Here is a 13,359-nt window from a genome sequence, read left to right as displayed (position 1 = left end):
TCTAGGCCTTTCATGCGCCAAAATTAGATGTGGCGGGATAAAGAAGACATGAAAACCTACACCAGTGGCACTATCACTTTATTGAATTATGTTCATTATCCCCTTCTGTGATGGAAGCATTCTCTATTAAACTCAGTGACTGATTTTGACTGGGATTATATTTGACATTTACTGAGAGTTTTTTTGAGGACCTGAAATCCCCCATTCAAATTGGTATGCCTCTTCTCTGTCTCTGCATCCATTTGAAGTTATCAGACAATTTTGGCTTTTGACATATTAGAGAGTTAAATTGAATGGAGTAACTTCTTTAAGAAGACTGTGAAGAGCAAAATCTGCAGAAATCCAGTTGTCACCATACAGTGACATTGTGCCAAATTCAGCATGATTGTTATTATCAACCAAATGTGTTGGGAAATTTGTGAGAAAAGTGACCTGATCTACTCTTTAGTTTTAATAGCAAATTTTAGTTTCCCGAAAGATGAGCATGTATATCACAAAATGCAAGATCATATGAATATTAAGTGCTGAAGTGAGTTAAATCAAAGGAGTAGGTCACTTCATGCATAATTTCCTGACCAACATGAGTGAATGTCATGATTCTGCATGTGCAATGCATAAAGAACAACATTCGTGCACATGTATGCAGCCGATGAAAAAATGAAATCGACTCATTACTGGAAAAAAAAACGCTTTTTCAACTTTAGTTCGTCAATGCACACTAATCTGTGAGTCAAAATCTCATCCATGCATTTCAAGTATGTGCGAGCATACACACAAGCATGCATACACATACACACACACAAACAAGCATGTGCAAATGTAGGAGATGCATGTGTTCATCAAAAACTGTTGTGACACATTGCGTGGCTCAGTGAACAGTGGTTTTTAGACTTTACATGACGCTTGACAGGTGACTAATGAGGCTTGACGACACGTCCCCGTTGATTCAGAAAAGAGAGACTAACCTCTTCCTAATTGCCCATTTTGTGGATCGGTTGGTTCACAAATAAATTGGGCAGGTTTGGAGAACGAAGAAACACATATGTACTCGGAAGAGAATTTCAAGGGGAGACACATTTCCTTTGTATAAGGCATCTTGTGTTACCATCAGCATTAAGGTGGCTTTAGCCAGTTTGCAAAGGGAGGGGAAGAGATGGATTTGAAAAAATGCCATAGAGCCGCCACTTTTGGATCGTCACTATTCTTCCAGGAGTGTTGACTGCAATTCTCGGCACACTTATCTCACGTGAATCAGCACTTGAAGTTGATGAAGGCTGAGTATGCACGGTAAGTCTGAGTACCCAGTATGCAGGGTAAACAACGGTTATCCCCAACTTCCCGATCCCGCTTTTGTTAGATTTGCCGGGGTACCCATCTTCGAATCGTTTGTCACCAAGACAGACGACATCCTGCCGAGGATACATGAGGAGCATCCCGGCGTATTTTTACCCCCTCGATGATAGGTCTCGGATGTCGCCTCTTAGGGTCGCGAGGTTGCAGTTTGAGGAGATGCTAAGAGCTTTTTGGTGTCTTTAGCCCTTGTGGGAGGCAGACCGGCTCAATTGTGAAACGAGGAGCAGTTGCCGATAATTGGGCTTTGTGAGCAAAGACTAGCTCTTTAGTTCTCCCTATTCCCCAGCATCAGATGCTGGTAGTTCAGCAATGCATTGGACCCAGTTAGTCTCACATTTCAGGCACTATCATAGACTCCTTATACCAAGAATAGTTCAAACAAAGCCTAATTGAGCAAACCAGTGATGAGGAAGGAGAGCTAGGAGAAGGAATGCTCCTCAACGAGACTTTAAAGAGATAAGTACAGCTGTGTGTGTCCTCTGTCACTCTGTCGGTACATCTCTCATCGTTCACGGTGATGAGTGTGACAGTGGGCTAGGCGTGGCCGACAGCTCTCTGGGTCAGACAGTGCATTTTATGCTAGGTGGGATGGCCCTAGACTTCCCTCCCCACGCAGCGAGCAAGGATGTCTTCGTCTGCATGGCCACCTGCGGCGACAAGCATGCCATCATGCGCCTGGACCACGGCACCTTTTCGATCACGGTCGAGGGCTGCCGAAACGTGTCGCCGATCCGCAAGTGGATTTCAAAGTCTTGCCGGAGGGTGCCCAGCACCATCAAGCGCATCAAGTCGCACCGAGCCTTGGTTGGTGGTTTTCTTCTCAAACGCCCTGATTGGGATTGTATCGGGGTGGACGTTGTCGTGATATATGTAGCTCGGTTTTCATGGGGCAGACCCAACTCAAGTGCGGGGAAGATGCGCCCTAGACTTTTTGTTCCACACTGTTCCTTTTTCACAGGAAGTTTTCATGTTTGGCAGAAGCATATTGTGTTAAATTTACTCTATTTTGTTCGCCTTTTTTTTTTGATGAGTGGAATATTAAATGCAAGATGTACCCAAGTTATCTAGGACACTTCCAGTGCAAATTATCAGTATCTTGGTAATATTACATCCTGCCTTTTTGTTTGTTTGTTTGATTATTTGTTGATGGTGTCTTTTATTTGAGTTATTGTTTTGTTTCCAAGCAGTAAATGGTTCCAGATCTGTTGCATGGATTTCTAGTTATTTCAAAGTGTCAGTTGTATACAGTGTGTGTCCTTTTTTATCAAGAAGCAGAAATATTAATTGCAATGTTTTCTCAAAAATGTCTCTTTTTATCATGTCTTTCTCCAACCCTAGGGAGGACTTTTTGATGAAAAGCCTTCTGCCCCCAGAAAGGAGGTGACATCAGATCACGTGTATGAAGACATTGTTGGTAAGTCAAGAGCTGTCTAACATCCATTGTCCCACAGAACGTGTCAAATATCCAACTTGGACATCCTGCTCCTGTAAAGAAAGATATATTCGCGGAATGAAATTTTTGGGAATTGGAGCCAATGGCTTCTTTCGCAGCATGAAATTTTTGCGAATTGCCACTGGCATTCAATACATACAGTGCGGACAAGAATTTTCAAGTCCATTGTAATTTTGCGAATCTTGGCTCTCACAAAATTTGCAAAATTAAAATGCACACAAACATTCCTTGTTTTTCAGCAATTGAAGTCCAATTGCAATTTTTTTTTTCTTCATGCCCCTTCTGAAGTTAGCAAATCTTTTAGTTAAAATTACAATAAGAGCTGATTTATAGGTATTCCCTCTTTATGAATATTTTTTTAAACTTTTTTATATCTTTTTTATTGTGAAGTTTTGTAATGTGCAGGTGGCATAAGAAAGTTTTCCAAGTTTTCATACCAAGTAGTCCTACTCAAACTCATTCATCAACTTTCCTTTGGCATAAAAGATTTCTTGGCTCTAGTTAACACATAAATGTATTAAACAAGTTGCAGTTACCATGATACCAGAGGTATCTTCCATTCTTTTCTTCTTCTTCTTTTTTTTTTTTGGGGGGGGGGGAGGGTGACTGGGTGCAGTTTGTCTCAAATTGAGTAGCAATTTGTTGAATATAAAGAGGACCATTTTTTTTCTCTCTTGACAAGAGTCCCTGTGGATATCCCAGCCATGAATAAGAGGCCCTCCAACTATTTGCAAGTAGCAACATTTGGCGGCAAAAGATCAGAACCCTCTTGATAAGATGTGTTATATTAATAAGTCATCATTTTGTTTTTTGCTAATATGTGGCTACACATCAGCATCCTTAAAGGAATGATATAGTTTTGGTTGAGATGGTGGATTCAGATTTTAATTTTTCTGTGAGATGATAAGAAACCACTTATGAAATACTAAAGATCATACAATTTGTAACAATTTCAAGAAAATTTAAAAGTTTATTTCATGAAAATCGGTTTTGAAATGGCTGAGATATCCAAAAACAAAGTAAAACAGAGTGGCTGTCAAAACTAACTTTCATCTAATAAACTTTTAATTTCTGGTACAATTGTATGCTCTTTCATATTTCATAAGAGGTTTGTCATTACTTCACACAAAAAAAAGTTCGAAACCTGAAGCCTCATATCAGCCAAAACTACAACCATACCATCCCTATAAGTCTGCTTTGTGATTGTATGTTTTAGACTTGCTAGCATCTCAACGTTATTGATAAGCGGAAAGAACAGGATGAAAACAGCTGTAGCCCAAATTTACAAATTATCAGAGAGATTCAATTCTTGCAGTGAACACTTGTTGGATCACACAGTGTATAGATTGAAGTGGTAAAATGGACAAAACATCTTAGGAGAGAGAGATTTATAGCACTATACTGTCTTTATTCAGTTCTCTCATTTTTTATCCAAAAATAATTTTTCATGCCACTGGCATTCCGAGAAGGTGTAGTGTGGCTTTGAGGTTGGAATAACATCAAGGCAGAGGAGGAGACAGGATTCTTTTTACAGGAGTACATAATTGTAGATACTCTTCCTCTTCTCTCGTGGGTCGGTACTGGGCATGACACACTTCCGTGGAGATGGCCCACATTTCCTGGCAATTCTCTTGGATATTGGGATCTTGTTTCATGCAGGCATTGTTCCATGGTGTGGATGTGCATATTGCAACTGATTGACAAATTGCCTTACATTGACGTAAAATCGAAATGGATATATTCATATTGTTTTTGTTCATCAATCCCATACCACGGTCCCAGGTTTGGGCTTGAAAGACAACAATATGTGAAATGAAGGCAAAGTTTCTGTCACTACAGCTAGTCACCTCCGTAAAACTGATGTGTCAATGTTTCCATGGTTGTCAATAGGGAATTGTTTTTGTTGTTGTTGGGTTGTTTTGTTGGCTTTTATTTTTGGGAGGGGGGGGGGGCTTGTATTTTTTTATTGTTTTGTTCTTTGCGGAGTTTATTTCTCCCAATTCAGCCTGATTCACCCGCAGATTGCCCCGGCAAGAACATCCTGTGTCGCTATAGGGCGCCAGCTAACACGAGATTAAAGTCCCACGCTTTGCGATGGGATGCCTCAGCCGCAGAGTGGTGCCGGTGGCATTATCTTTTGAATACTCCGTACTCCAACAGAATACTTAGTCATTGTGAGGCATTGGCAAAGAGGATCAAGTTTTACAGCTACCGGTTAGCTACTGCTATAAGCCCATTGACACTTTGCAACAAGTTTGCATCACTCTAAGAGTTCGTAAAGCTTCTGATCAGAGGGAAAAACTACACACCCCCACCCCCCCCCCCCCCCCCCCCCAAAAAAAAAATGAAACCCATGCAACGAGTAGGGAATATGGCATTTCCCTTTCACACTCTAAAAATTAGATCACCAAACTTTCTCATAGTTATCACAACAGTCATCATAAAATCATCACGGAAATTTAAAAAAAAATGTATAGTACTTTTTACAAATGACTGATATTTTTTTCTCACATGTGACTTGTGGAGTCTGACATGCAGGGAATAACTTCTCTACACATTGTACGATCATGTTGCAGTGATGTGTGTGTTCAGAACTATCTTTTCATCACGACTGCAAAGTCATTTATGTTCATTTATACTGAAGTCACAACTTAAGTGGCATCAAAGCGTGATATACAGATGTGCATAAATAAACCGCTTTCTCTTTGTGTGCATGAGAAAAAGCTGTGATTATCAGAGTAATTACAGTTTTGGCTATAAACAATCTGACATTTACTCTTTAAGCCTGCAAAATAATCATTCACCAAGAAAAGCAATGATATCCTTGCCCATGTATGAATGACATTTACCTACTGAAGCTACTGTAGAACCAGAAGCATTTGCAGCTTGAAACTTTGGCAAATTGGAGCTGACAGCCTTTTGCACTGCATGAAACTTTTAGCAAATTGCCAACTATGTGATGGTATACAGCATTGTATTAGCATTCAGTGCATTATGTAGACAAAAACTTTCGTGTGCATTTTATTTCATAAATCGTGGCTCCTCGCAGAATTCGTGGAAGTTTCATACACGTGAAAATTTCTGATTTTACTATATTTGTGTATACACACCTAAGTATCCTTTCCTGTCACTTTAGAAATAACTATTAAAAGTGATTGCTTTTCATCTTCAACCTTGAAATTACCCATTATTCTTGATATGTCCATAGATAAGGTATTATTTCAGGGGCACATTTTTTTTTCCTCCGTTCTGCCGCCGCGTTTGTGTTTCGCATTATATGCAACTGCAGACATTGTGCCGCATTTATACGTGTTTGCCACCACAGGGCACTGCTTCCCAGAGTCGAGCGTCTTGTGACAACTCTGAGTAGAGTGTGGCACTGTCGGAAGGAAAGGGGTTAAACGACATCCTGGCTCCGTCTTTTGTTTCGCGGGACAAAAGTTGGGATGAGTTTGACTTCAGCCCCCTCGTATTCAGCCCCCCATGCTGTGAATTGATAACTTCCCCGTCAGTAAATAGGTTGTCCTTGATTTTCTCCTCTTTGAAAAAAAAAATGTTAATTGAATCAAAATGTTGCTTCCCAGTTTCTCGGACTTACATGGAAGTCCCTCTTAACCCAAATAGATATTCATGGATGTACACGATGTACATAATCGCTGTGGGGGGCGACAAAACCTTGTATCTAAAAGATGTCAAATGTTCAGGACAGCTATAAAACATGGCAGCCAAAGCACTGCGATAAATGTGATCACCTTTCTTTTGGATTGCTGCAGTGGCTTTAGTTTTTTGGATGAGACAGGTAGGATTTGAGCAGTTCAACAGGTCATCACATAACTGATTATCTGACAGTTAATCCCTAAAAGTGATTTTCACCAAAAGTTGAGATACAGGGTCTTTTCACCCCAGCGACATTATGAAATGTATGCATACGTAGTGGCCGGTGTTTAATTGGGGCATGGACAAACGAATAAAATGGCTTTAATATTAAAAGATTACAGCAACACTTCAAAGGCAAGCTTTTTGAGTACATCAGGTATATGATACACAGTTCTCAGATGTTTGTAGAAAACAGAAACTTTGTATAAAATTCAGTTTACTGGAAGAATTAAATTTGATAAAGTTAGGAATAGATACAGCCATGAATGTTAATAAATCCTTTTCTTAGTCATGGAACTCTGTGTGCAGAAATATTTCACCCCACCTTAGGATTCTTTTTAAGGTTAAGGAAGTATGTCATTAACAAAAGTTATGCATATTACTTTTATACTTACTACAGGCTGAAACTTTTGCAAAAAAAGAAAAAGAAAAAAAAGAGTGAGATATAACAAAAAAAAAGTTCTGTGAATTCACACAGGTCCCCGCTGTGCAGTCTGAGCTTGGCCGTGGTATCAAAGCATGTGGAAGTTGTGTCGTCGTGTGTAGGGCCTTGCATGGGGCTTTATGATGCACAAGGATGCGCCCATGTCAGATTTCATTAGATACTGACAGTCGCCTCATGGAGACAAAACTATTCTTCTTCGGTCTTGCCACTTTATATGTTGTGGAAACTATGTGTATTTCTGTGGATCATTGTTTGAATCACATTCAGGACATGCTCTCAAAGTGCAATATTTTACCATTAAAGAGACTGCAGTAGGTCTGACAAAGTGGCTGAATCACATGAATCTTGCAGAACGGAGAAAATGTCCAGGTACGACTATTTTCTTTCAGCGTCTCCCAGGCATCTAGAGTCTGGGTGATTGGAGCAAGGAAGAAAAGAAAGATGGTGGGGGAGGGGGAAGGGGGGGGGGCTTGAGGAGATGGGAGGACTGGAAAAAGGAGAGAAAAGGACAGGATGAAGAAGGGGAAGATGAGAATAAGTTTCCAGGGCCACTAAGTAAATTTTCAGAGCTCCCCCTCTCTCCCTGTATCACATCCTCCCTCTCTCTCTCTCTTTCCTTCTATCTCTTTTGCTTTCCCTCTCTCTCTCTTTCTCTCCCTCCCTCCCTGGCTCTTTCTTTCTTCTCTGTTGCACAGCTGTCTAGCAGCTGATTGGTTGGCTGTTCTACCTGTTGCAACCAATCACAGGTAGTTGAGGGGGGAAAAAAAACTATGAAAGCAGAGTCAGGGACGACAGGAAAGAGAAAAGGGGGTGACCGAGACCCTTGGGACAAGGACAGAGGAATTAAAACAGAAAGGAGTTCTGACAATGGAGATTACGATGGTGTTTACATCAATGAAAGCCTTTGGTCAGGTTCTCAACTGCTGATGTTGTATGGGAGGAGAAAAAAACAGAGTGAGTGTTAGAAAGACTCATAGTAAGAAACTGCAACAACAACAAAAGGAAGAAGAAGAAGAAGAGAGCGTGAAGTAGAGAGATAAATGAAAATCTGCAGTAGAAACAAGAAAGTGAACTTCTGAGAGGATCACTAAGAATTTGCATTGTTTATGAAAGCTTGTGCAAATGCATTAGCAAAAGCAATTGTCACACGAAGAAAAAGAAAATCAACCAACATAAACCAGCAGTAGAGTTCAGGATTCACAGAACCTTTGAAACATGGACAGACTGAATATTTTAAAAAAAAAAAAAAGTTCAGAACTTAGAAAAAAACTGTGAACACTCATGTGACTCAGTCTGACTCTCTTAAGGTCTCACAAAAAAAAACACCAAAAAAAAACTTGAGAAGTAATGCAGGACCTGGAACATTTTCAAAGCCAAGAGAGGAGTAATAGGAAAGTTAAGATTTTGTAAACCTGGGGTATGTGCTACAATTTTTTCCCCTCAGCATGTTTGATCTTTCATGTTGCAAGGAAGGAGAGGGGAATCTTAAAAGTGAAAAAAAAAAAAATTGTTGGCAGATGACAGTAAATGCCATCCATGTGCCTCGTGGCCAAAGGGGTAGGAGGAGATTAAGAGGGAAGGGGGGGGGGGGGGACGGGGGGAAGGGGGGGCTTGGCAGTGTGACGATGGGATTACACATAGTCTGCAGGCATGGCAGGCTGCGTGGTTGACTCTTAGTCCCTAGTCCTCTACCTCGCCACTCGGAATACTCTTCGTGGCTCACGGAGGGAGGGAATATCCATTGAAGTGGGAATCGATGGCCATTTGCAATCTTTAGACAAAGATTCTGTTTGCGTGCTTGAGGGCAGAGAGGAGAGGAAGGAGAAAAAAGGGAGAAATCCGAGGTAAGCGAAAAGCAGACAAAGGGATCATTTCTTTCCCCTTCATTTGTTTGTGCATTTTTTATTGTTGTTCTTGAAAGTTTGTAATGTGCAAGGGAAGAGGAGTTTGTGGGATGAGTTTGAGATAGCTATCTTGTCAACTCATATTCGCCGCAGATTTGTCGGCACGATGGCAAAGCCATCTGTCGAGGGTGATAACTATGAGTATAAAGTATAAGGAGGATGAGTGGGAGATCAGATTTCGGTGTGTACAATAGGCTTCATGTGACGCCCTAAACTTTTGGCCGTGAAGCTATCTCCTCAGCTCTGTGAATAGAATGGGATACCGATAGGCTACCTTTAAAAACGCTGAGCTCTCAAGCTCTGTCTTACAGTGATTGGTTCAATAAGTCACTTTTAATAGCATTTTGTTGTCAACCTGGAGTCGTTTCAAGTGTGAATAGGATCCAGGAGTAGTTTTCTTCCCACTGAATTTGATTTCTGACATCTGTTAGTAACAGTAACGATAATTCCACAGTTTGCCCATATCATACCTACTTTTCAAATCTTGCCAGAGCTACATTCAATCCTCCTTCCCCCCCCCCCCCCAAAAAAAAAAAAAAAAAAAAATGTTGCTCTTACATGTAAAATGCAATATTCATTGTGAAAACGGAATATAAGAACTGAAGATTTGAAAGTAGGAAGTATTTCTGCAATTTCAAGACAAGAGATGACCTAAGGTTTAATCGTTCCAAGCTGAAGAAAAATACTGCTAAGTCCTATCAAGAGGCACCTTGCGTCGGTTAACATAAATGACTACTGATATAGTTGCTGAATAATGTCAAGTATGGCCTTTGCCACACACAGGCAGAGATTCTGCATTTAATAGCACATGTTAAGAACACTGCCGAGCAACATATTTTCCACAAATGGTGTCGACATATTGCATGAAACGACATGCACAGTCAAAATGGTGTACACAGAGCCTTGATTTCACTGTAGCTTTAACCCACACAGAACCACCTCTTTGAAATGGCGTCAAAATCGTATGCGGTGCAGGCGCCGGTGAGACTGGAAGGGTTGACTGTCACTACAGTCTTTGAGCTGTTGCCACGGGGTTTCGGCTTTAATCCGCTCCAGATGGTAACATGGTCCGTACAGGGGAACGCTGGCTTCCGTGATGGTGTTTTGCCAGGGTACAAATGCCTGCGGATGATAAGGGAGAGGGTTGAGCAGACCCTGTGAACCGACTGAAGGGGGGATGTTCTGTTAGCCTTCTTCCCGTTTGTTCAGCCTTGCTTACAGCCTTTTTATTTTTTTCCCTGGCTAATTTTTCTCCTTATATATACAAGTATGTGTGCCTGCTAGATAGGATGAGACATTAGTCTTGTTGCAAGGCTATGCTAGTACAGTAAGGAATATATATTAGGTGACTAGCTTTATATTCTCAACAGTGTACTGTAAAAGTGGATATTTTCGCGCGACTAATTTTTCGCACTCGGCGGGGTAAGAAGAGTTTCGCATGTTTTTAATTCGGCGGAATCAAGTCATCAACTGCTAGAACATATGGCAAACAAAGATATTCGCGTGCTTTTATTTTCGCACTAGTTTCAGGTTGCGCGAAATGCACAAAAATTTCAACACCGCGAAAATTTCCACTTTTACAGTATATAATTTGCTGCAGCTCAACGTCTGTTTTGTTTTGTTTGTTCTATTTCATTTTGTTTTGTAGCCAATTTGTGCATAACATCAGTCTTGAAGTTTTACTTTGGTAGATTAGCCAATAGTAACGAAAGAGTTAAAGGGTGCCTGCCAGGACACCCCCCATCAGTTTGGACACATCCTCCGTCCCCTTCTAGGTTTCCCTGAAGGATGCGCGTAAAAGATGTCACTCCAATATAACCTCTGAGCAATATGCACATGTATATAGGCTGTATCCTGAAGGGCCTATATTCAGTCTGTTGTATTTTTAGACTGAATTTCCTTGTCTCTCCTTGGCCCTCGAATTTGCCATTATTTCGAACGGAAATCAGAAATGTGTTGCGAGGTATTCCAAGGTAGCGGGCTGAATCACCCCAACAACTCTGCAATCACAGATTGATTACCCTCTTCTTCTCTGCTGCATATTGCCAAATAATGAGGTGTAATTTGGTGGGACATCTTTGCACAACATAAGTCTCCTGTAAGAAAACTGATAGTAAAGAAAGAATAACATTATGATAGGCAGTTTGGTTTTGATATTTGCTTGTAAGCGCTAGTCTAAGCAGCCACAGGTAGGCTTCATTATTAGTTTTCTGTCAACTTGGAATGATGCAGACGTGGAGTGGAGTGTTTGATTTTGTCTGCAAATTGAACGTGGTGTATGCTAGGCAAGGTCAAAGAAAATCAAGTTCTTTTCAAACAAACCCCGACCCCTCTTGATGTATGAATGAAGTTTACCAATCTTGTCCTTGGTTTTCTGTCCTCCTCCATGTCACGTGGGGTTGTTGTCAATCATCTAGGGAGAGACAGTCTTCTAGATGTTTGAAGTGACTCAGGAGTTACATTCACTCAGGGTTCCTAAACTCCAAGATTAGCTTGTACATTTAGCCTAATGTAGACGCACTTCAAAGTTTGCAATCTTGAAGATTAGTCGATGATTAGAACCACAAGACATCTCAGGGTTTTTGCTCTATCCACGAGCCGCAGGGGGTCCCCACTTGTAGTTTAGCATCGTTTGGACATGATAATCAATGAACTCGAAAGTTAGCATGACCTCTCCTCTCCATGAACACTTCCCCCTCAGCCTCCTAAGTCAACCCCCAGTGCATGTTGTACACTATTCTATCGTCATGCATTACTGGGTATATCGCAGTGCTGTGTGTATGTACATCTATATCTGTTGTTTAATAATGGAGTGGGATTCCTGCTCAGAAATTCAATCTCTATGATTAGGTGTCATGTGGATGCACGTCATAGTCAAAACTACAAACCGAAGCTAATCATTAAAGTTTTAAAACTTCAAAGATTTCAAATGTCGTGTGAAAGTAAATAAAGATGTGTGAACTGTGCCCATCTGGCCTGCAGGCAGTGTCTTTACAGAGTGTTTTCCGGTCCTAAACTTGATATTAATGCCACTGCCCCATTATGAGGTTTGTTGTGTTGTAATTTCCCCCAACCCTCTTTCTTATTTTTTTTAACTTTGTGGTTGGTATTTTCACCTAATAAGCAAAAAAAACTTCATCCGATTTGCTCTCAAATCGAAAGGGAATTGTCAAGTTTTCCTGTGCCAGTCTAGAGAGGTAATCCATTCGGCCAACTGGGAATCAGGAGTTGAGAGTTTAGTTAGTGACAAATAAGGGCTGAAGGTAAAGCAAAAGACAAAACCTAAATGGTCAGCTAAATTCTTTGCTGCTTTGTATTCCCGTCCATAAGCAGGAGTGCCAGTAGTATTTATAATGCCTGTAAGTTTTGACAGAGAATCCTGTTTCCTTTTTTGTCATTTCTAGTTTGTTTTTGTTTCTGTTTTTTTGATTGACTGGAGTCTGAAAAAATCACAAAGTCTGCCTCTTGACTTGCTTAACTCCCATGTTTTTACTTCTTCTGTCTTCTTTTCCCTTGACCAGCATAAACATTCCTTCTATTCCTCACAGGGACATGTTACACATTGTACTATAATTGTTGACTTTTAATGTTTTGACTATGTCTGCTGGCAGTCGTGTTACAGAACATGTATACTTGAGTTTTGAATGTACATTGTATGATAGTCACTTTTTGCTGTGTGTGAATGCTGGTCATGCGGTTTCTTAATGCTTTCAGAAAGTTTAGATTCAAAGTGCATCAGCCTGAGGACTGCGGGTTCTGTTGTCTTCATACAATATAAAGTTTGCATGAAACGAGTAATGTACAAAAGAATGATTTCTGACCAACGGGGTCTGTGTGTGGTATAGAGGAGCATTGTTTGCGTTTTGGTTCTAATCCCTTTTAATGGATTCTTCCCTAGAGGCTTTCGTGAGTGTCTCAATTCCGGCAAAAATTTCCGCAAAGTCCTGTTCCTCAAAGCTTCATCTCCAGAATTGCAAGAGAGGAATGACATTATGCACCAACTTAAAACAGAATGAAAGAGCCATATAACTGCTATATGTCCCAAGGAGTATGTTGGGTTTTTTTTAGTATCAGGCAAAGAGTCTCTTTTTTTTCTCTCTCTTCTCCCTACGTGATGAAGATGAGATGCCTTATTTATAGATTTTTTATTGGTAGAAAATGTTATAGTCAAAGGGTACTCAGATCTGTGTCAGCAAAACCTGGTTTGATATGACATTGTGCCTGTCCGTAAAAAGTCTTTTTTTTTTCTTTGTCATGTTTTGTTTTGATATATTTTGTTAACCTTGTTAACCCGTTGCGGACAAGTCCCGAGTATACTTGGGCAAGCA

General features: G+C 40.6%; 1 protein-coding gene across 1 annotated transcript in view; it reads left to right on the top strand.

Annotated features, from left to right (window-relative positions):
• Positions 1 to 13,359, top strand: part of LOC139710359 (uncharacterized) — a 163,504-nt gene that overhangs the window by 82,096 nt on the left and 68,049 nt on the right. Inside the window, exon 13 of the mRNA XM_071622282.1 lies at positions 2,692 to 2,767. Coding sequence (XP_071478383.1) covers positions 2,692 to 2,767 — 76 coding nt within the window. The remainder of the gene's footprint in view (positions 1 to 2,691; positions 2,768 to 13,359) is intronic.

This window comes from Diadema antillarum, unplaced genomic scaffold, assembly GCF_040938485.1.
Source record: "Diadema antillarum isolate AM-2024a unplaced genomic scaffold, OU_Dant_1.0 seq00001523_RagTag, whole genome shotgun sequence".
Taxonomy (NCBI): domain Eukaryota; kingdom Metazoa; phylum Echinodermata; class Echinoidea; order Diadematoida; family Diadematidae; genus Diadema; species Diadema antillarum.
The sequence above is the reverse complement of the archived record's forward strand: the minus strand, read 5'-3'. Positions and strand labels throughout refer to the sequence as shown.